The sequence below is a fragment of the Ambystoma mexicanum genome, chromosome 6p (assembly GCF_040938575.1).
Source record: "Ambystoma mexicanum isolate Mex_15411 chromosome 6p, UKY_AmexF1_1, whole genome shotgun sequence".
NCBI lineage: Eukaryota > Metazoa > Chordata > Amphibia > Caudata > Ambystomatidae > Ambystoma > Ambystoma mexicanum.
The window spans coordinates 693,858,387-693,882,971 of NC_090935.1; the positions used below are offsets into that span (position 1 = coordinate 693,858,387).

General features: G+C 49.9%; 1 protein-coding gene across 2 annotated transcripts in view; it reads right to left on the bottom strand.

Annotated features, from left to right (window-relative positions):
- EDIL3 (EGF like repeats and discoidin domains 3) overlaps positions 1 to 24,101 on the bottom strand; it is a 1,821,558-nt gene extending 1,797,457 nt beyond the window's left edge. The window contains exon 1 of one of the 2 annotated variants that reach the window (XM_069627581.1): positions 23,431 to 24,101. In XM_069627581.1, coding sequence (XP_069483682.1) covers positions 23,431 to 23,497 — 67 coding nt within the window. In that variant the 5' untranslated portion in view covers positions 23,498 to 24,101. The remainder of the gene's footprint in view (positions 1 to 23,430) is intronic. The other variant, XM_069627580.1, reaches the window with a different exon arrangement.
- Positions 24,102 to 24,585: the final 484 nt, after the last annotated feature.

Consider the following 24,585-nt stretch of genomic DNA (forward strand, 5'->3'; position numbering starts at 1 on the left):
CTTAATAGTACTGGAAGAACAAGGGGCGACCTTTTTGTGCGGAGACCTTCATAGAGCGGACAACTCTAGTGACCTCATCTGATGTGACAGGAGAGAAGGAGGAAAGAGTGGATGGGGGAGGATGAGAGGGTGGTCAGTGCAGAGGGAGAGGGTGGGAAGAGGCGAGGTGGAGACTGCAGAACGATTGGCTAGTTCCCTGCAGATTTTAAAGAGTTCAGCAGTGTTGTTGGATGCTCCAGAGACACAAGCCTGGATGTGGGCCCTCTTCTTGGAACAAATGGAGAGACAATATTGCCTTTGGAGAAGGCCACAGACCAATTTGTCAGTGGATGAGCTCTAGGCCTGCCACTTCCATTCAGCAGCTCTGCATTTGCGTTTTACGGCTGCTAGATCATAATTGTACCAAGTGTTACGCTGGTAGCATGTTTCAGGTGGATCCTCATGACTGGGGCAAGAATGTCGAGAGTATTAGTGATGATTGTGGGATGTTTTCACCCACGCATCCAAGCCCTACAACATCGCTGGCAGCAGAAACATTAGAGTGGCCACCGGAAAGCATGCTGCTCGCCAGAAATCATCCAAAAATGCACAGTAAAAATCTGAAAAATAGGCTGCCACCCGCTTTTGCCTTATTAGTGAGCACAGGAGGTCACTGCCTAAAACCACCATTGGGCTACACACACAGTAGCCTTAAACCATTTGGGAATAGCAATACTGATTGCCAAAAGCAACCCAGAGTTGTTGGGAATTCATTTTCTTGATCGTCAAAATTGCTAAAATCATGGCTCACAAAACCACCAAAAGGATACAACTTCTTGTTGGGTGATCCACATCATTTACTGCAGAATCCACGTCAGTACAATATCAGCGAGAATCCTATGCTACCAACCTAAATCCCTTTTTAAAAGACATTTAATTTAAGACAGTTGTCACAATGGGTTCAGTACCGGTGTTCGCCACCGACCGGCGCTGGCAATCTAAATTCTGACGGGAGACCTGTATTTCAGAAGCTAAACAGTAACCTGAGTTAGCAGAGACGTCAAAAGACTTGCTTGTCTATGCGAACTCTTCACACCTAGTCTTCTCAGCAACAAGGCAGGAAATTGCATGGTCCTGCTAATCAGATGGAGAGTGGCACCCCGGACTGATGCTCTGCTTGCAGGGACACAAGACAATAGACTATTTGGGATGAATAGAATATGCTGATTTGAGGTGTAACTGTCAACACTGCTCTAGGAAAAACAAGACATGTGACCTCTGAGTCAAGCCAAGCCGAGTCTAGGGGCGGGGACAAACCAAGGGGTGTACTGAATTGGAGGCAAATGTATGTTTTATTAAATTGCTTATAAAATATTGTATCAAGCAGACAGAAATGTACAACTTTGGGATTCTTAATATGACAAATGCACTAACAATTTTAGACTAAGCTGGAATCTGTACGATGTTCTGACACCAGACCTCAGGATTTATTAATATTGTAGACACTGTGTTTATGCTAGGAAAATGCAAACTTACAGTAATATGCGCAGAGAGGGGGTGTACCTCTGTGTAAGATTTGGTGCAAAACCAACATTGCAAAACCCACTAAAATCATCGATAAGTTGTCATTCCTGAACCCAAGCTCTTAGAAAGAGCAGGGTTGAACAGAGACCTGTCTTAATTAATTTGTGATGAACACATGTATTCTCAACAACTTGCGTATCTGGGAAGCATGTTTGATTATGAAAAATGTATTTTCTTGAGAAACCAAAGGGGAGTGTTCTTTCCTTTAGCCATAAAGATGATACCCGATGACTCATTCTGCCTCACTACTCCCTTCTCCAGTCAGAGGACAGTAAATCCTTTAACCTATCAGGATCCTCAGATGGTTGGGCATAGGAGGTCAGCCTCCACACCCCCTTTGTGAACACATAAAAAGAGACTGCTGAGACGCAGATAGAAACACTAATTTTTCCACTACTCAACGATTCCTGCACAGCACGCTGCCCGACCATATCCAGACAAAAACTCCAGACTCCTGAGGCTCCAGAACTTAGACTCCAGATAGACTCCAGAACCAAACTCTAGAACTAAACTCTAGAACCTTGGAGAAAAGAGGCCTAATCCACAAGCTGAATCCTTTTCAGGGGCCCCAGAATCCAGCAACCTAACTAACTATTCAACAGCCGGGCGAGCTGTTTTGCTTCTGGCTAGAATCCTGTTCCAGAACCAGACCCAGAAAGCAGAGCTATATCCAGAACCCGTTAGACCCAGACCAGACCGCTGTGCAGTGCGGATAGCAGACCAGAGTCCACGCTGTGAGCAGAACCAGAGCCTGACAGTTCGGTGGCGAGAGTTCAGTCCAAACCTGACCAGATCTGTGACGAGGTCCATTCCAGTCCAAACCTAGGAGTGAGTATCCAGTCTAAGAACTGTACAGAACCAATCTCTTAGTCTAAAATAATTGTATTTAAACCATTTCAGTATTAACAAACAATGGGGCAGTTTTCTATAAATTGACAGGGTATTGCCTTTAGAAAGATATTGTTAACACAACAATTTAGGCAAAACGCAATTGTATGAGAGCTACTAGCAGCAACCTGAATACCCAAGGATAGATCCAGGTCATAAAAAAAACAATAGCTAAACCCCGGTTTTTGTTAGTTTGGCTTGTATAATTATGGGGTGGACTCAATCTATTCCAAGGAGAATAGAACAAGGTTGTGGTTGAAGACAGAAGGATAGAGCGAAAAAGAGGGTACTACCCCTACCTAAAGTGCGCTCTTGGCTAGGTTGCGGTGTTTCAACGCCTATCTATAAGTGACAGAGTAAGAATGAAATTGCCACTTCTATGGTAAGTAAAACATTCAACCTTGAGAGTCTCAGCCCACTCTCTTCTTAATCAGAAGAGACTAGTAATAAAACCAGGGAGAGGAAAGGAGAGTCAGCCCAGGAAAATGAAGAGAGTCAATTTTTCTCTGCAAACTAGACCGTGTGGCATCAAATGGGATTGACAATTTTAATAGCCCATTGATTGTCACATCGCTCCTAGGGTGCTCAATTATATAAAAATGACACAACTTCGGGAAAAAGGGGATAAATTCCCAATCCCGTGAACATACACATAGACAATACAATCACCACTGTCCATGTGGAGTAAACTTTTTGCTCATGGAGAGTGGGACAATATAAAAAATGTTTGCTCAAAACTAAAATGGGGGCCAATTCAAGCCCTTTTAGATGATGCAAACACCGTCGACCGGTTTCAGTGGCTTAGAAATAGTAACACCACATTCTTCAGGACAGTCTAAGCTCCTCAAAGATAGGTGCATTCACTTATGCAACAACTAATTCAGTGAGGACAATGATTAAAAACAATGGATGGCATGGTACATTACCACCTTGCAGTCAGTGTCATAGGACTGGAGCAGTCTGGGAAAGAACCCTTGATGTTCGTTCCCTTTTGTTCTATAAACTGGTATGTTACAGGGTAATATCCAGATTATACTGTCCAATCCACGTATGATACATATAAAAATCGCATCACACGAACGCCTTGTCGATCACACGTGCAGCGCTCTATATCGGCACATCTATATATCTTTTAAACCATTTCAACCTGACCAGACTTGCATAGAAATCGTGTGTCCATTCTGTGATTTCAAATCTGTAAAAGCGTCATCTGTCATTCTGAAAGATTTACTTTATTTTTGAAAATCTACCTCCACAAAAACATCTGCATCTTTTGAACCGTACGTCCTAGAAGCGAGATTTAACTGTCATTTTAAAGCTAAGATCCTAACCTTCTCAATCATTCCATAGTTTTTCCAAAATTTCACTTTACGCACTCAGAAAAAGTGCTGCGAATTGAAAAATTAGCTCCTGTCAAAATTGCTGTCTTTTGCTTGCAACTGCTGAATTTCATTTTCAACCTGATAATCACTCATGAATTATTGCTAGTGTTGGCCTGTCCCAATCCAAAGTCACTATCACCTAGCCTGAATCTCCTTTAGTGAATTAAAATCATTTTTAGCAAATTTTTCTTTTCATTGCAATCACATTTAAAGTAATTTTGCCTGTTTAAATCATCCCTGTTTTCTCTATGCTTGCTGGGGGGAACTGGGATTGAACTGCATTATTACTTGTATTCTTGAAACCTGTGTGTCCTCTTTCCATCTCTTCCTATTGCATAAGGGGGGAGTGAGTAGTCACAAGGAAAAAGTGATCATATTATCTCTTGTTGAAACCATATTAAGTTTATTTCTGTGCTGCATTCTTTCCCATCGTGCTTTTCCTTGAAACCATACAAGTAGTCTTGGCTACCTTATTCTTTCTATACCAACTCCTCATTGATTAAAGAGAGTGTGCTCTTGTAATATTACCCATTGTTGATCACTATTATATTCATAAGTGTGTTATCAAATATTATTTTTCATAAAAGTGTGATAGATATAAATATTGTTTAATTCTTCAAATAAATCTTTTAATTTGCAAAACAAACCTACTTCTTAGCTCAGTGAGGTCAGGGGGATTCAAAGACAGGGGCGTTATATAAGGGTTCATCATCCAGATTTAAGAACTTGACATACAAATATATAAATAAGGGCTTCCATTGGGCATCCCAGACTAGGCATTGACTTAGTTGGATTGCTGGATTGAAGTCACTTACATGATGAGATCGAGGTTGCTGAGAGCAGAGTTAGAGGGAGAGTCTGCAGTGGGAGGAGAGGTGGGGATGAAGGTGGAAGTGTTAGGCAGCAACTGACACCTATTTCATCAGGCGGTTGTCCACAAACAAGGTTGGCAAAGCTGGGGGAGGTGTGGCCTGAGGGCCCAGAGGACCCAAGAGAGAGAAGAGGAGGAAGTGTCTGACAAAGAAAGCGGGGTGGAGTGTGGGGCTGATAAAGGGTTTAATTTTTTGATGGGTAGACATTCTGAGCCAGGTTATTTGGGTCTTCTTAGCTATGTGTTTCTGGAAGAACATATTAGTGTCTATGGTGAAGGCTAAGGAGTATGCTTAGCCTGTGAGTTTGGGATCAAATCCTTCCATGCGTGTATGATTGAGCCATTGTTGGACAAGTTGTTTTTTAGCGGGCAGACCGATGATGATGAATTCATTCTTGGGTGGGTGTAGCTCTAGGTAGGCAGTCGAAATCCAGGACTGGATGATGGCTAGGTAATTGCAGAGATGAATGATGCCCTGCATTCTATGTACTCATGTACAACTGAGTATCGTCTGTATATTGGTGGATGTCTACATTGGGATCTTTGAGGAGAGTGCCCAGAGGCTTCATGTAAAGGTTAAAAAGGATTGGTGAGAAGATGCCATTAGGGACTCTGCAGGAGACCTGGAGTTGGTTAGAATGCAACAGGTTCATCTGGACAGCCTGATATCTGCCTGAGAGCTAGGAGGCGAACCAATTTGGGAAAGTGCCAGAGAACCCCATCCTATCAAGAAGGACTGAGAGAAGAATGTAGTGCTCGACGGTGTTCAATGCACCTGAGAGGTCAAGTAGGACTAGGAGGCATGAGTTGCCATTATCCATAATATGGAGAACATCATCCACCACCTGGGTGGTGGCTGTCTTGATGCTACACTTTGGGTGGAACCCTAACTGATAGTCATTTAGGAGGTGCAATTGTTCAACTGTGGTGAGTAGTTGTGTAGCAACTACTTTTTCCAAGATTTTGCCAATAAACGGGAGGTTCATAATGGGCCTGTAGTTGGCCTGATCGTCTGGATCTAGGGTTGTTTTTTCAAAAGAGGTTATATGAGACCAGTCGTGAGGGTGTCCAGGAATTATCCTTCTGCAAGGGAGGCATTGATGATGCTGAGGAGCGCATTGAGAGCCCAAATCGTCAATTGTTTAATGATGGTGGCCAGAATGATTTTGTTAGAGTAATAAGTAGGTTTGAGGGAGGCAATCATCTATAGGAGATCTGGGGGAAAGAGAGGAGGGAATTTGGTCCAGAGGGGCAGTGTGCATGCTGGGGTGCATGTGATGCTTATGTTGTGAGATGTTGATCCAATGATCTCTCAGAGTTTGACTATTTTTTTCAATAAAAAATGTCTTGATTCTATCACATTTTTCCTGAGTTGTTGGTACCTCACCTCGTGATTGGGTGAGGGTTTGGTACAATGCTTTACTATTTCAAAAAGGGCTTTGCTCCTGTTAGAGGCTGCCACAATGGTGGTGGAGTAGTAAGCAGCTTGGGCCTCTGTAATCAGAATATTATTGTTTGCACGCAGAGATTTTAGGTTATTGAGGTCTGACAAGTTATGTTTTGAAATGTACCACCATTTCTATAGGGCTCTGATTGTGAGTTTGTTGGCAGCTAGCTCTGGGATGTACCATGGGGCAGATGGTTTTATCTCAGCTCAGTGGGATTTTAGAGGACATGAGTGACAGCAGTTTCATAAAAGAGTTACTGTATAACTGCCGGAGACCAGAGGCATTGCCCGTGGTGGGAAGTCTGTAAAGTTTGCTTCTGGCTCATTGACCCAGAAGGTTTTGAATGAGCGACATTGAGTGAGGGGTTGGTTAGCCTGACCTTTATGAGCCATTGTTGAGTGGGTGACTAAGAATGGGATGACGGCGTAGTCAGACCAGTCAAGTGGGATAGGGTCTGCACAGATGAAGCAGCGGAATGATGTGAAGACTAAGCCTAGGGTGTTGCTTTTGTTGTACATGGGGGAGAGCACATTTTGCTTAAGGTCCATGGAAGCGGTCAATGCAAAACAAGTGCTTCAAGTGCGGTTGTCAGACTATGTCTTGTGGACGTTAAAATCACAGAAAAAGACATTCTTTGAATGTGCTAATTTGACAGAAGAGAGTAAGTTGGAGATGTCTGCAATGAAGGTGGTCTGTAGATGTGTGGAAGGTGATGGATTGCCGGTGCGATAGAGGGAACTGGCAGGCAAGAGATTCAAATGAGCTTTTTCTGGGAGAGGGGATGATGGAGACAGGCCAATGCCTCCTGTGGATGATTGCCACTCCGCCTCCTGCCCTTCATGGCCAGTCACCATGTTGGATGCATTAGCCTTGTGGTAGGAGGATGCTGAAAACATGTGGGGAGGATAGAGTAAACCATGTTTCATTGATGAACAGGGCATCAAGAGTGTTGTACGACATGAGGTCAGCAATCTCTGTAGCATGAGTGACTGCTGAGCGAGCATTGATCAACATGAGATGGCATGTGCATGTGGCCAGTCAGTGTTAGATGGGACAAGGGCAATATTGATGAGGTTTGCTAGGGTATCTTGCTGGGGCTGCCCAGGTCACTAGGCCATTTGGACCCTTGTGTGAGTGGGGATGGGCTGTGGAGGCAGGAGACCCATGGTGATGTTCTTTGGTGAGTGGCAGTATTAGTGATTGGTTTGTAGGTGAAATGCAAATTAAAGGGTCAGGACCTTGGACCTATCAGGCCCAAACAGGCACAAACAGGTGAGGGCCTTGTTTTTGCACATCCTTTACTGTGGACGCTGGTGATGAGGACGCCCAAGGAGGACTGGTTGAATAGGTGGTGGGTGGAGCAACTGAGTGGCTGGGCCTGGTCACGTGACCAGCTGCCTACTCAATGTTGCCTGCCTGGAGCTGGCCTGCAGTCCTTAAGTAGAGGCTTGGTAAGGCGCAAAAACTGGAGGTGGGAGGAGCAACTGTGTAAGTGACCTTACAGAAAATGATGGCAAAATTAGTGACATGAATTTCTGAAACTACATGGGAACATGAGAAGTTAGATTACAAAACAAATGGTATGAGTAAAACAAGAAACAGATTGACTTTGTGATGTGCAATATATAAATGCTCGGGCATTATATCTTGAGGGAGATACCCCAGGCCCCCTGCACAACATGTCATACTGGATAAATAAGTCAGTAATTTTCAACAAGAAGTAAATCTGTCTCAAGATATATTTGTCTTAAAAAGTCTTCAAAGTTCATACATAACAAAGTGTGTAATATTTAAACCAGCCTGTCTATATTGAATTCCAATATATGTTCAATCAAAATAATCCTCCGTTCTATGTGTTTTGGGAAACCATTCCCTTTGTCAGGAGCAATTTCTTCGAGTGATGATATAAAAACAATACTTGTCTGTGTTTTATGAGTAGCTCATAGCAGTTAATGATAAAATTACCTAAAACACTGAAATAAATCAGGCATCCAGTTATGAAGCAACACAATTATAGAGTCCAAAACTCTAGATGTAAGGTGGATTACTAAGTACCACGTGGGGTTAATTAAATATGCTCCAGAATATATATGGTGCTGTTTATATGGAATTCACATCTTGAGGAGAATTGCTTTGTTTGTTTGTTTATTTATTTGTTTGCTAAATCTGAAAATAAGAAACAACATCAAGAATAAGGTGGAACCTTTTGAGACAAGTTTAGAAAAGTGGCGTGGATGTAAGGGGTGAGAGGATATCAATTGACCTCCAATTCAAATGGTTGCTCAATACAAAATAGTTTATCCGTGTGAAACCTAGAAAGCAGTCTAAGAAAAAGTATCAGCATGTGTGTGGCACAATTTAAATTGCCCGACCATGTCTTACCTGTAACTTCAAAAGGCACTGAATAGCTTTAGTTACATAGGGTGGTGGGCACTGCGATCCCGACGTGATGGTATGTCTACATTTTGGCTGTGTAAAACATGAGGAAATGATGAATGTACGCATATAGTGGGATGCCGTCATGATATCTAATTTGGAACATAATAGAAAATGGAGAACAGTAGAGTACAGGGCATACAGAGTAAAAAAAGAGAAGATACTGAAGAAAACTAAGAAGATGATTGTGTGAATGTGTGAAAAAATAGCAAAGTTATATGCAATAAAGAAATATTTTTAAAAAAGTGATAGAACGTGAGCTGTTGTAGGGTAGGAACAGATGAGGTGTTGAACTTGACATACAACAATGAATGACAAAAAAGGTAAAGCCAGAATTTAATCTAGAAACATGAATAAAACTGACTGGTTTGGGTAGAAAATCTAATGGTCGCATGAAGACTCTGAGATAATTAGTTGATGGTGATATCTATCCTGTGTCCGCAGCGTCACTAATACCTGGAGGCTCAACCCGTGACCTCCTTTTGCTATCAGGAGAAATGGTATGGTAAATAAGTGAATTGCGCAGGGCTCTGATGATTATAAAAAAACCATAGTAGTTATTCAATTGATTCTATCCATTCAATGTTGAATTGTAGCAAGGTTGTGTTTATTCATAATCCTAAAGTGCATAACAATTTGCAGCTGAAACGTATTTTGACCTTTGGTCATCCTCAAGGCGATCAGTATAATGTTCAGATTACCACGATGGTAGTCAGAAATTGCTAATTTATGCTTGTCGAGCTGTTTTGGTCCAAATACCTGACAACATACATATTTCACAGGGTTTCCTATATAGTAACCTAAGGTTTGCGTTGATGCAATTTCTTTTGAATATCCTCACCTCACTGGAAATTATGAACAACTTCAAGAATCACAAATCTGATATGCGAGATATTGTGTCTTTTATCAATAAAGTGTTGTGTTGCAGGGGACTTGGTGTTTCTCTTTGTAATGTTTGACTTATGCTTGATCTGTCCCTCTGAAGATTTTTGTGCAGTCAGCCCTAGATAGAATTGTCATCATGGACAGCAGATGCCATATTCAACATTCTTCGACTTGAATCTGGTGTAATTGTTTAGTTTAATGTTTTTGCCCCTCATTATAGTGTTGCAATTGCTGCAATTTAGGCAGGCACATATTCCTGTCTATTTTTCTGCGTAATGTTTTTTGGACCTTCCCAAATTACTTTCAGCTTTAATCAAAAGATCATTTAGATTTCTTCCATGTTTAAACACCATCATAGGTGGTTTTGGAAATAAATGCGAGAGTTATGCATCAAAGTGTAAGAAGTACCTTTTTTATATATGATTCTGGAGAGATGTACACATCGTTTAGAATGAGTAGTGATATGTACTAATGGGGTGGATGTATTTAGAGACAGATTTCCTTCTTGTTACAAATTACTCACTCGTTTATCAAGTATCACATGGTGCACAAGGACCCAGGGTATCTCCCTCACGATGCCCTCAAGATAGCAGCAGCGAACAATCTTGCAGCGTTTTGGCTGCGTTTAGCCTTGCACAGAATAATGTTTTACTCTGAGTTCTGATGCTTCTAAGAGAACGATCTGTTGCAACACAGCTCATATTAAAAAAATATCACATACATACAGGTTTGTGATGCTTTTTCAATCCGTTAATTAAAACCTACCATGTCGGTTCTCTTGAATGACCCGAATGCATATGTATTGTATTTTGCATTTGTAAAGCGCTCACACAGCCCGGGGGCATTGAGGCGCTGTTACAGGAATAAGTCTCTTAGTTGCATATTTATGACATGCTTAATACCCAGACGTTTCTAAGTGTGGACCCAGGGATTGAACCTGTGTTGCTTCGTATCTTCTTGTTTCCAAGGCGAGCACGTTGCCGCTGAGCCATCCTCCCTCCACACCAAATTCTCCACTGCTCAAGCATTGTAGATTCAGCTTTAAACTCATGAACTATCTGTCATGCTCAATGCTGCCCCACCACAAACATATAGGGTAGGCGGTGGGCAGGTCTCAAGTGAGTATAAGCTTGTCATTCAACCTATCAGAATACTGTAGAGGGTACCTAAAGTGAAGTGACAGGATGGTTGGAGAAATGTGTTCAAACCATCATGGTCAAACCAACAGAGCCACATGTCTTTAACCCATACAACTGTACTTTATCAGGGTTGTCACGATAAACGTATTGTATGTGGAAGCGAGTTTAGCAAATGGTGGCTATTCGAGAAATTGAGCTAAGCAAATTCGGACAGATTACTTTTAACTCGGTGCTAGCCCACTTTCATTCTTAGTTAATGTGTTACTGCAAGAGCTGCTACTCTTCTCAAGAAACATCATACCTGTTAATGATGACTGTGCATAAAAATCAAGACGTCTCAAGAAAAAAAGGATTGCACTCATACGCTTGTATTTTGTACACAAAAGTTATTAGTTTCTGATTAATTAATCTTTTAGTAATTTACAATTACATTCTAATAAGCTAATTCCAAAGGAACAACTTTGTTCCTTGGATCACAAATCTTGGCTTTGCACATGTGTTATTTATTTATAACAGTTTTACATAAACACCACTTGTGTTAAACATGAAAAAAGTACATCTTTAGTGATCCTTATTAAGGAACTAGTGTATCTGGCCGGGTAACGGATTTAACTGGTGACACATGTTTCGCATATTTACAGACCAGATACACTACTTGTGTGCTTCTTCAGAGACACATTATTTATATGCTGTAAACCCACTGAAATACTTAAAAACGCTCAGATGTGTTCTCATTCCTTGTTATTCATAAAGGGTTTAAATGTTCCTTTTTCAAAGACAAAATGTTCTTATTACGTGCACAGCAATTTTTCAAGAAATTCAAATTGTTCACAGTTGTCTTGTTCCAATGTTGTGTGCGTCTTTCAAAATATTGTTATTCTGCCTCGTTAGGCTCCCTGCTCTTTCCACACCAGTGGCGTCCACGTGGGTGATGGGTCATCCATGGTGATGGGTCATCCATGGGTTTACGTTAATGGCAACAGGCCGCCTTTCAGCTTCTCCACAGTGCTTTGCTGGGGAAAGAGCAAGGATGGGGACCTATGGAGGGCCCTAGATTGAGCAGTTTGTCAAATGCTGATGTTTATTTATTTATTTAACATTTTTAGTCCATCGTGCCACAAGCCCGCAGGCCTTAGGGCGCACAAACAACAAAGAAAAGACAGACAAACAATCTTAACCAATTAACTGCAGGAAGAGTTCTGAGGAAAACCGGGACCAAGCTGGGTGGTCAGGGAGGCAGCCCGGAGGAAACAAAATAATACTAATCAGGTGACAGATTGAAAAGGTACGTTTTCAAGTCCTCCTTAAACTTTAACAGTGTATCAGTCAGTCTGATGCTAGAGGGGCTATCAGAGGAAGATGTGTGGTGTCTAAGAAGCCATGTATTTGGTGCGGGCAGCAGTTGGGTATGTCCATTGTTCAGTGTCTGACCAGATCCATGCAGCCGAGAAGGCTTAAATTGCAGGTGAGTAGTCTGTTCTTTACGGAGGATGTCAATTATGGTATTTTTTTAGATTTCAGCTAGATTCTTAGCTCATGCTCTGCATACACACTCACATGCCTGCCCATTCCCTCAAATGCTCAATGTGGCAATTTTGACTGCACATGTGCATATATATTAATGCACCTGTAACCAAGAGACCTTACGGTCGTCTGTGAACCACTTAATTTGAGACTTTCTTGTAACACTGCCTCAATGCTTCTGGGTTGTAAGTGCTATACAAATGTAAATAAATAAATAAATAAATAAATAAATAAATAAATAAATCCATCCATCCATCCCATACTGGCACCACCCTTCTCTTTCTCTCTCTCTCACACACTCTGGCACACATCAGTACCTCACACTCTGATGTGCTTGTTATAAATTCTACAATCGATGGCCCTGGTCATCAGTCAGTTAGATCAAAGTGGTCCGAAAACGGCCCTGAAAAGCCAATGACAATGGCGACGGTATGAGTAGATGGACCGAGGAGGACATAATTCCCCTGGGAATATAAATGACCATAGACAGTATATAAAGAGTTTGACGTGAAGGGGCGGGATTGATGTCTCCATTAATCTCGAATACACGAACGAGCGAGTGAGTCTAGAGCCTGGCTTCAAAAATGGCAAAGCCCAGTGCGAACCGAAAATGTAGCAGGCGGCCGATGCCTGCCCCCAGAACTGACATGAGGTAAGGAACAGAGCGGCCCACGCGCAGGCGGCTTCCAGACACCCATAAAGCATGACTTCACTTGCTGTGGTTGGTGGCCAGCTACCGGAAAATCCATTTGGAAAATAAAGACGGAAAGCTCACGCTCAGCAGCGGTCTGCGCTAGCAACGAAAGGGGCTCCGCGTGGAAGGAAGGACGCCTCCACGTCGTGCATTAAAATAACAGCCATTATTTATGTTGACATTACACCGCTGGTTTCCCTGTCACTGCGCAAGCGCCGCTGGTGCCTCGGAGAATCCGCTACAGGGGAACAGAGCCCCATAAGAGATCCCGAATCCAACAAGACGTTCACGAAATTGACAAGCAGCTGCTGCTATACCCTCTTGGTGCGCTTTAACTCAGTCTCACCAGTGAGCATTATTTAGTGAACAAAAACCCTTCACCATAGACGTATTGGATCCTCCAACAAACAACACATACACTCATTTCTCACATACTGGACGCATTTCCATGCACACAAAATAAGATGCATCACATTATTACATTCCTCTGGGAGACACACCACATACAAGAAGAATGGGGAGGGGATTCTAAAGGCCACTTCCTCTGTGGTCTGCTCTGTTTGTCCAGAGCCACTATAGCAACAGAGCACAGATGGGTCGGTTTCTCGAAGACTAGTACCCAAAAGGGCGCGTGCCCTGACCCCTGACGGGGCGTGGTCTGATCCATCGGGCACGTGCAGCCTCGGTGTGGCAGGTCCCGGGCTGCAGCGGCGCTTCTGCTGTGGGTTCTGCAGCGTGTGCGTCGCCACTCTCGCCTTATTGAAACCGAGCCGGCCGGGCATTGGAGGCCGGCGGTTCGGTTGCGCCCTTTGGTCGTGGCTATGCACGCGTCTAGACGCCCGCGGGCGGGATGTGTGATCCGCGGCTGGTGGGCGCGCGCTGCGCAGGCTGGGCTGGCCGTACTTGGAATGCTCTCGAACCAAGAGCATGAATGCTATTACATTTTCGGAGCACACCATCACACTCATTAATGCACGAGCTCATGCAATATTCAGTTTGATGGCTGTGCCGTTGGTTTAATTTTTAAATAAAAAATGATGAATGGTTAGGCAGTTTTCGGATAAGCAGAAATGCGAGAGAACCAAGTCGAAACCGGTAGAGACATGGTAATACACCTGGCGCGTGAGCGGCGCGGAACTACTCGGACCCCGGGGCCCCTCCAGGTGACAGGGCCCCGAGCCGCCCGTAACGAGCCCTCCGCCTGCTGATCGGTCTATATCTCGATTACTAAAATATCCATGCACGCTATAGGGGCATCCTTCCAATAGTGGAGTGAACGGCAGCATCGATCTAAGAACGGAGGCAGCCCCGAGACCACGGAGACCGGTCCTGATCTCCGTCCCCTGACTCTTTACTGCGTGTGACCTTCTAACCCCGTGCAGCTGGGCTGCGTTTCCCAATACATCTTCAGTGTGTGTAATGAGGGGGGGTGTGGAAGAGGAGCGTGGCGCCCAGACCGCGGGAGAGGCTGCGGGCTTGAGGGGGGGTGATGGGGTCCCTCCTGGGCAGCCTTCGTGAGTGATGGGGCTGGGCAGCTCTTGTTCTCTGAGGTGTTCGTAGGGGGTCTTGGGTGCTCAGGGGAATCAGAAAGTTGGAATCGCTCTGTTAGGAAGAACTCAGGTGGTGTTGGCTCTTTGTAGCTGCAGATCTCTGGCTCCATTGCGAATCGACGGGATGTGGGGGTTGCGCTCTGAAGTTTCTAATCACTGGGTCATGATATTCTCAAGACGTCTTGACCCGGTGTAGCTGCAGGTCACGGGCGTCTCATTGGGAGTCCAAGGGAGTTTATCTTGTCCTTCTGCAGACAGCAGCACTAAGTCGCTTCTAATCATTGTGTTATGAAACGAGGTCGAAGTGGGCGGGAACTAAGGGGGTGCGGTGTTCCTTTAATTTTCGGGAAATCCCCTATCGTTCCCTTACTTTTTGTAAGCTGGAGCACTGTTCCTGAATGTCAAGGGAAGGCACCTTTGCTTTTTGCGCACACGCCAGTGGACATTTGTGCTATCTCTCAGGTACTAGTTTGCTTGTGCCTATTGGAACAGCCTGCTTGTGGCATGATGACCTGAGTGGCCACATAGCCCTGCACCACAATGATCAGCATTTGACTTCTGCAATTAGGCATGATTAATATGACATTGCTGCTGGCACAGCTGTGTGTGAAGGTAATGGATGGGGTGAAGGGTTGTCTATAGTCCTGGGTATGTTCCTTAGGAGGTGTGATTGGTGGGTGCTTGGATAGGGGGGGGGGGGCACATATACAGCTACATGCAACGGGGGACAATGACTGGAAGTAATGGTGCGTGTTTAAGGAACATTATTTTTCAGTGTTTAGTTGTGTTGTCAAGATGTAAAACTCAGTGTCAGGCGCTGGAATGGAGGAAATTCGGGACCCGGGGATGGGTTTTCATAGGGGCAGTGAGGGTGGGCATGTGAAGGTGGGCAGTGTTTGGGTGACATAATCCCACTACTTAATATTACATTTCGGCCCCTGGTTATGGGGGGGCCTTCAGGCGGTGGCTCTGTGTCGCTGCAGCTCCCTGACATCGCTGAGTGCGGCTGACACTAATGCCAGGGAGGCGCGCAAGGGATGCTGGCTCTGTAGCTTCCTGCTTCTGAGTGTGGTCTGGCGTCTGCTGCTGAGAGGCACTTCCAAACTTCTCACCATTGAGCCATGCATTGCCCACCCATCACGCCGGAGACTTCCAGCTAACACCCCTGGGCGCTGTTCAGGGCGTGCTGGCTCACCCATCACGCCGGAGACTGCCAGCTAACACCCCCTGGGCGCTGTACAGGACGTGCTGGTTCACCCATCACGCCGGAGACTTCCAGCTAACACCCCCTGGGCGCTGTACAGGGCGTGCTGGCTCACCCATCACGCCGGAGACTTCCAGCTAACACCCCCAGGGCGCTGTACAGGGCGTGCTGGCTCACCCATCACACAGGAGACTTCCAGCTAACACCCACTGGGCACTGTACAGGGCGTGCTAGCTCACCCATCACACATGAGACTTCCAGCTAACACCCCCTGGGCACTGTACAGGGCGTACTGGCTCACCCATCACGCCGGAGACTTCCAGCTAACACCCCCAGGGCGCTGTACAGGGCGTGCTGGCTCACCCATCACGCAGGAGACTGCCAGCTAACACCCCCTGGGCGCTGTACAGGGCGTGCTGGCTCACCCATCACGCCGGAGACTTCCAGCTAACACCAACTGGGCGCTGTACAGGGCGTGCTGGCTCACCCATCACGCCGGAGACGTCCAGCTAACACCAACTGGGCGCTGTACACGGCATGCTGGCTCACCCATCACGCCGGAGACTTCCAGCTAACACCCCCTGGGCGCTTTACAGGGCGTGCTGGCTCACCCATCACTTCGGAGACTTCCAGCTAACACCCCCTGGGCGCTGTACAGGGCGTGCTGGCTCACCCATCACTTCGGAGACTTGCAGCTAACACCCCCAGGGCGCTGTACAGGGCGTGCTAGCTCACCCATCACGCTGGAGACTCCCAGCTAACACCCCCTCGGTGCTGTACAGGGCGTGCTGGCTCACCCATCACGCAGGAGACTTACAGCTAACACCCACTGGGCACTGTTCAGGGCGTGCTGGCTCACCCATCACTTCAGAGACTTCCAGCTAACACCCCCTGGGCGCTGTACAGGGCGTGCTGGCTCACCCATCACTTCGGAGACTTCCAGCTAACACCCCCAGGGCGCTGTACAGGGCGTGCTGGCTCACCCATCACGCCGGAGACTTCCAGCTAACACCCCCAGGGCGCTGTACAGGGCGTGCTGGCTCACCCATCACGCCAGAGACCTCCAGCTGGTCTGCGGTAACACCCCCTGGGCGCTGTACAGGGCGTGCTAGCACACCCATCACGCAGAAGACTTCCAGCTAACACCCACTGGGCGCTGTACAGGGCGTGCTAGCTCACCCATCACACAGGAGACTTCCAGCTAACACCCCCTGGGCACTGTACAGGGTGTACTGGCTCACCCATCACGCCAGAGACCTCAGGCTGGCCTGCGGTAACACCCCCTGGGCGCTGTACAGGGCGTGCTAGCACACCCATCACGCAGAAGACTTCCAGCTAACACCCACTGGGCGCTGTACAGGGCGTGCTAGCTCACCCATCACACAGGAAACTTCCAGCTAACACCCTCTGGGCACTGTACAGGGTGTACTGGCTCACCCATCACACCAGAGACCTCCAGCTGGACAGCGCTAACACCCACTGGGCGCTGTACAGTGCGTGCTAGCTCACCCATCACGCAGGAGACTTCCAGTTAACACCCACTGGGCGCTGTACAGGGCGTGCTAGCTCACCCATCACTTCGGAGACTTCCAGCTAACACCCCCAGGGCGCTGTACAGGGCGTGCTGGCTCACCCATTACTTCGGAGACTTCCAGCTAACACCCCCAGGGCGCTGTACAGGGCGTGCTGGCTCACCCATCACGCCAGAGACCTCCAGCTGGCCTGCGGTAACATCCCCTGGGCGCTGTACAGGGCGTGCTAGCACACCCATCACGCAGAAGACTTCCAGCTAACACCCACTGGGCGCTGTACAGGGCGTGCTAGCTCACCCATCACACAGGAGACTTCCAGCTAACACCCCCTGGGCACTGTACAGGGTGTACTGGCTCACCCATCACGCCAGAGACCTCCAGCTGGCCTGCGGTAACACCCCCTGGGCGCTGTACAGGGCGTGCTAGCACACCCATCACGCAGAAGACTTCCAGCTAACACCCACTGGGCGCTGTACAGGGCGTGCTAGCTCACCCATCACACAGGAGACTTCCAGCTAACACCCCCTGGGCACTGTACAGGGTGTACTGGCTCACCCATCACACCAGAGACCTCCAGCTGGACAGCGCTAACACCCACTGGGCGCTGTATAGGGCGTGCTAGCTCACCCATCACGCAGGAGACTTCCAGTTAACACCCACTGGGCGCTGTACAGGGCGTGCTAGCTCACCCATCACGCAGAAGACTTCCAGCTAACACCCCCTGGGCTCTGTACAGGGTGTACTGGCTCACCCATCATGCAGGAGACTTCCAGCTAACACCCCCTCGGTGCTGTACAGGGCGTGCTGGCTCACCCATCACGCAGGAGACTTACAGATAACACCCACTGGGCGCTGTTCAGGGCGTTCTAGCTCACCCATCACGCAGGAGACTCCCAGCTAACACCCCCTGGGTGCTGTACAGGGCTTGCTGGCTCACCCATCACGCCGGAGACGTCCAGCTAACACCCCCTGGGCACTGTACAGGGCATGCTAGCTCACCCATCGCGCCAGAGACCTACAGCTGGACAGCGGTAACACCCCCTGGGCCCTGTACAGACCGTGCTGGCTCACCCATCGCGCCAGAGACCTCTAGCTGGCCAGCGGTAACACCCCCTGGGTACTGTACAGGGCGTGCTGGCTCACCCATCATGCCTGAGACCTCCAACTGGACAGGCTAACACCCCCTGGGCACTGTACAGGGCGTGCTGGCTCACCCATCACGCCAAAGATCTACAGCTGGATAGCGGTAACACCCCCTGGTCACTGTGTAGGGCGTGCTGGCTCACCCATCTCGCCAGAGTCCTACAACTGGACAGCGCTAACACCCACTGGGCACTGTACAGGGCGTGCTGGCTCACCCATCGCACAGGAGACTTCCAGCTAACACCCACGGGGCACTGTACAGGGCGTGCTAGCTCACCCATCACGCAGAAGACTTCCAGCTAACACCTACTGGGTGCTGTACAGGGCATGCTGGCTCACCCATCACGCAGGAGACTTCCAGCTAACACCCTCTGGGCACTGTACAGGGCGTACTGGCTCACCCATCATGCCAGAGACTTCCAGCTAACACCCCCTGGGGGCTGTAGAGGGCGCGCTGGCTCATCCATCACGCTGGAGACTCCCAGCTAACGCCCCCTTGGTGCTGTACAGGGCGTGCAAGCTCACCCATCACGCAGGAGACTTCCAGCTAACACCCACTGGGCACTGTACAGGGCGTGCTAGCTCACCCATCACACAAAAGACTTCCAGCTAACACCCCCTGGGCACTGTACAGGGCACGCTGGCTCACCCATCACACCAGAGACCTCCAGCTGGATAGAGCTAACACCCCCTGGGCACTGTACACGGTATGCTGGCTCACCCATCACGTCGGAGACTTCCAGCTAACACCCACTGGGCGCTGTACAGGGTGTGCTGGCTCGCCCATCGTGCCAGAGACCTCCAGCTGGCCAGCGGTAACACCCCCTGGGTACTGTACAGGGTGTGATGGCTCACCCATCATGCCAGAGACCTCCAGCTGGACAGGGTAACACCCCCTGGGCACTGTACAGGGCGTGCTGGCTCACCCATCGCGCCAAAGACCTACAGCTGGACAGTGGTAACACCCCCTGGGCGCTGTACAGGGTGTGCTGGCTCACCCATCGTACCAGAGACCTCCAGCTGGACAGGGTAACGCCCCAGAGGGCACTGTACAGGGCGTGCTGGCTCACCCATCACGCCAAAGATCTACAGCTGGACAGCGGTAACACCCCCTGGTCACTGTGTAGGGCGTGCTGGCTCACCCATCACGCCAGAGTCCTACAACTGGACAGCGCTAACACCCACTGGGCACTGTATAGGGCGTGCTGGCTCACCCATCGCGCAGGAGACTTCCAGCTAACACCCATGGGCGCTGTACAGGACGTGCTAGCTCACCCATCACGCAGGAGACTACCAGCTAACACCCACTGGGCACTGTACAGGGAGTGCTGGCTCACCCATCATGCAGGAGACTTCCAGCTAACATCCACTGGGCACTGTACAGGGCGTGCTAGCTCACCCATCACACAGGAGACTTCCAGCTAACACCCCCTGGGCACTGTACAGGGCGTGCTGGCTCACCTATCGCGCCAGAGACCTCCAGCTGGCCAGCGGTAACACCCCCTGGGTACTGTACAGGGTGTGCTGGCTCACCCATCATGCCAGAGACCTCCAGCTGGACAGGGTAACACCCCCTGGGCACTGTACAGGGCATGCTGGCTCACCCATCGCGCCAAAGACCTACAGCTGGACAGTGGTAACACCCCCTGGGCGCTGTACAGGGTGTGCTAGCTCACCCATCGTACCAGAGACCTCCAGCTGGACAGGGTAACGCCCCAGAGGGCACTGTACAGGGTGTGCTGGCTCACCCATCACGCCAAAGATCTACAGCTGGACAGCGGTAACACCCCCTGGTCACTGTGTAGGGCGTGCTGGCTCACCCATCACGCCAGAGTCCTACAACTGGACAGCGCTAACACCCACTGGGCACTGTATAGGGCGTGCTGGCTCACCCATCGCGCAGGAGACTTCCAGCTAACACCCCTGGGCGCTGTACAGGACGTGCTAGCTCACCCATCACGCAGGAGACTTCCAGCTAACACCCACTGGGCACTGTACAGGGCGTGCTGGCTCACCCATCATACAGGAGACTTCCAGCTAACACCCTCTGGGCACTGTACAGGGCGTACTGGCTCACCCATCATACCAGAGACTTCCAGCTAACACCCCCTGGGCGCTGTACAGGGCGTGCTAGCTCACCCATCACTCAGAAGACTTCCAGCTAACACCCACTGGGCGCTGTACAGGGCGTGCTAGCTCACCCATCACGCAGGAGACTTCCAGCTAACACCCTCTGGGCACTGTACAGGGCGTACTGGCTCACCCATCATACCAGAGACTTCCAGCTAACACCCCCTGGGCGCTGTACAGGGCGTGCTAGCTCACCCATCACTCAGAAGACTTCCAGCTAACACCCACTGGGCGCTGTACAGGGCGTGCTAGCTCACCCATCACGCAGGAGACTTCCAGCTAACACCCTCTGGGCACTGTACCGGGCGTACTGGCTCACCCATCATACCAGAGACTTCCAGCTAACACCCCCTGGGCACTGTACAGGGCGCGCTGGCTCACCCATCACACCAGAGACTTCCAGCTGGACAGCGCTAACACCCCCTGGGCGCTGTACAGGGCGTCCTGGCTCACCCATCACGCTGGAGATTCCCAGCTAACGCCCCCTGTGTGCTGTACAGGGCGTGCTAGCTCACCCATCATGTCGGAGACTTCCAGCTAACACCCCCTGGGCGCTGTACAGGGCGTGCTAGCTCACCCATCACGCAGGAGACTTCCAGCTAACACCCACTGGGCACAGTACAGGGCACGCTGGCTCACCCATCACACCAGAGACCTCCAGCTGGACAGCGCTAACACCCTCTGGGCACTGTACAGGGCATGCTGGCTCACCCATCACGCCGGAGACTTCCAGCTAACACCCACTGGGCGATGTACAGGGTGTGCTGGCTCGCCCATCGTGCCAGAGACCTCCAGCTGGCCAGCGGTAACACCCCCTGGGCACTGTACAGGGCTTGCTGGCTCACCCATCGTGCCAGAGACCTCCAGCTGGCCAGCGGTAACACCCCCTGGGTACTGTACACGGCGTGCTGGCTCACCCATCATGCCAGAGACCTCCAGCTGGACAGGGTAACACCCCCTGGGCACTGTACAGGGCGTGCTGGCTTACCCATCGCGCCAAAGACCTACAGCTGGACAGTGGTAACACCCCCTGGGCGCTGTACAGGGTGTGCTGGCTCACCCATCGTGCCAGAGACTTCCAGCTGGACAGGGTAACGCCCCAGAGTGCACTGTGCAGGGCGTGCTGGCTCACCCATCACGCCAGAGACCTCCAGCTGGACAGCCCCAACACCCCTTGTGCGCTGTACAGGGAGCGCTGGCTCACCCACCACCCCCTGTGTTCATTGGTAATGGTTAAGTGCTTACACCGGGTTTTCCTGTGACTATCCGGGGGGCGAGGGGAGGGGGGGGCACTGACTGGCGCAGATCATCTTTGGTTATGGAGTCCCCCTGAGGGGTGTTGACTCTGGGGTGCGGCTCCGATTCACAGTGCCCATCAGCCCCTCGCTAGATGCGGGCACTGGGCTTCTATTGTGGCTAGATGAGCTGGGCTGGGGGCCGGGGACCCGGCATCGAGTACACTCCGGGGCAGTGTTCTAGGGCAGGACAAGGCTCTGACGGCTCCCTGCAACTCTTGCCGATGGCTCGCTGCCTCCTCTGTGGTTGGATGGAGCTCAGGACGATGCCTCGATGGTGGCCCTCTTGCTGCAGCAGCGGGAACACGCGTGTGCCCGGCCCTCACACCAACGAGGACAGCCAGGAGAAGGGATAGCGTCTCACTCCCCATCCCTCTGCTCCAGAGAGAGGTGCGCGGGCTGTCCACGGTCACCGGACCATACCCGCGCTGACAGGAAAAACACTGTCCCCCCAGCCTCTGACCCTTCACTGGCTGCCGGACACAGTCTTCTCTCGGGGGTCAAGCGCCAAGCACCAACCCTCAACCCGCGTGGCGCGCCTACTTAATGCCCACGGACGGTACCATAGACGCAAAACACCAAAAGTCGCATTATAGTGTAAAACAGCCAGCTAAGTGTCGGTCCATGGCTCGTTCACATGTCGCCCGGTAATTAACATATAACTCTGCCGTACCAGAGCATCCCACCGGCTATTTTTATCTTTTGCGTTTGAAGGGGAAAAAAATGCGATTCCGTCTAGAATCGGTTGGTGAGGAGAGTACAGATGCCCCGAGCCCCCACCTGCCCACCCCCTCCCCCACCCCCACCCCCACCCTACCCGGCAGTACCGCGGGACATTGTTATTGACTTTAAACACTTGGGATGAGAAAGCAGTGCGGTTTCATGGAAGAGCCGCGTGTAGCACTCGGCAAATGAGCATTGTCTGTGCTCTAATCCAATTCCCGAGTCTCATCCCCGGCTTCGGCTCTCAGGCCGCCCACCCTTTCAACTTGGGAAGCAGTGCGCGGGGCAATGGGAGTGCTACTGGCGATGGGCGGCTCAGCAGCTTCTTAACATGTGGCCGGCCATGTGAGATGCGGGGGTGTCCAGTTGGCCTAGTATTCGTTTCTACCCCGGCCCCTGGAGGTGGGGTCTCGGCTGCCCGGCGCGCATCATGTCTGCGCCGGCTGCGCCCTTCTCACATAGCCAACACTGAGCCGATGCCAGCTGCACTGGAGCGCTAAACCCTCACAGCAGGTCAGCGGGATTACGTGTTAAACCGGCTGGATTTCACCCCACTAATTAAGCGCCGCCACCAAACAGAAGCACGCCTGCAGATGGCAATACGATCGGGCACCGCCGGCAGCCCGCGGCCGGCAGGCAGGTCGGGCCACCTTGGGCCCTAGGCACACTTTGTCAACACTTCACACCTCTGTCTACAGTTGTAGCACTGCCCTGCTTCTAACACGACCACCGCACAGGGGTGTGTGTTTACTACAGTAGAGGGATAGCGCGTTAATACAAACATACTCTTGACTGAACCCTGGAGCCCTGCATAGCTTTATTTAGCTAAACACGGGGCCAATGTGTTCATTGTTTTCATTTGTCCAATAAGTGTGTGTGTGTTATTCAGCTTTGTTCCCGGAACCTGCAATGTTTCCCCCAACACCTCACATAACACACCTGACTTTGTCCCTCGTGTACCATGTAGAGAGGGCAGCGCCAGGACTCGGCTGCCCTCCCCGCGTGCGCGGAGCAGGGACTCACCTTGAACAGCCAGCGGGACCCCGAAGCACAGGCACCAGATCAGGAGGAGGGCGAGCTGTCGAGCCATCCCTGGACTAGGGCACGGCGCGAGGCGTCCACAGTCCTTCCCCAAAGCCAGCTCCAGACCCAGTTACAAGACACGCTTCCCTCGGCCAGCACCCACTCCCCGTCCAGTCTCGGCGTGCCCCAGGAAAGCGCCTGTCACTCGCTGGCGGCTGCCCTTCTGCGCGAGAGGGTATCCTGGCCGGCGTGCAGGCTCCTCACTCCAAATTCCCGGCTCCCGGGCTGGGTCCCTTTTTGGGCTGAGCTGCGAGAGCTGGCTCTGGAGCCGCAGTGTGTGGGAAGTGATGCGGCTATCTCTCGGCTTCTCTCCTCTCCAGCACTGCTCCCTCCCACCCTCACAGGAGCCCTTCGCGGCTGGTGTTCCGCCGTCTCGCTCTCTTCCAGTCTTCACACAAAGTAGCTCCTTCTGCGGGAAGAAAAGGATACAGGGAGCCAAGGTGACAGATAGAGAGAGACACTGAGCTCAGCGCGGAGCCCCTCCCAGGCACCTGCTCCTCCCGCCCCTAACATCCACTCGGACACTTGGGTTCGCTAATCGCCCTTCCCAGGGGAGGCAGCGGGAGTGGAGGGGACGCCGACACCAGAGGGCACTGCCTTTAGGTCTGAGGCTCTCAGATAGAGACCTCAAGCACGTGCTCCAACGGGCTATTTATGCAATTTGTATTACCCTCACGCCTGCATCGAGCCAACTGGCGTATTATCTCAATCTTCTTAATAGCCCGGGTATTGAGGTTTAGTCATTGACATTTAAAACATCAGACTATAGATGCACAAAAAATAGCACTCCTCAGTGTGTAACACAAGAGGGACTTGTGAAAGCAAGCACGAAACAATAATTACACTGTGAAAAAAATAAATAAACACGTACACGAAATAAATCACATGCACGCGGACAGTTGCGCCTGCACACAGATATGTATCCACGTATGCTCAACCATAAACATGCACGCACAGACATTGAATAGACACGCACGCCGAACAAAGCACACCAGTATACACAAATAGAACCAGAAAGAAGGATACACTCTAGGATAACAAGAAAACACTGAAAACACAAAAAACAATTGCCGGATATGAAAACAGAACCAGACA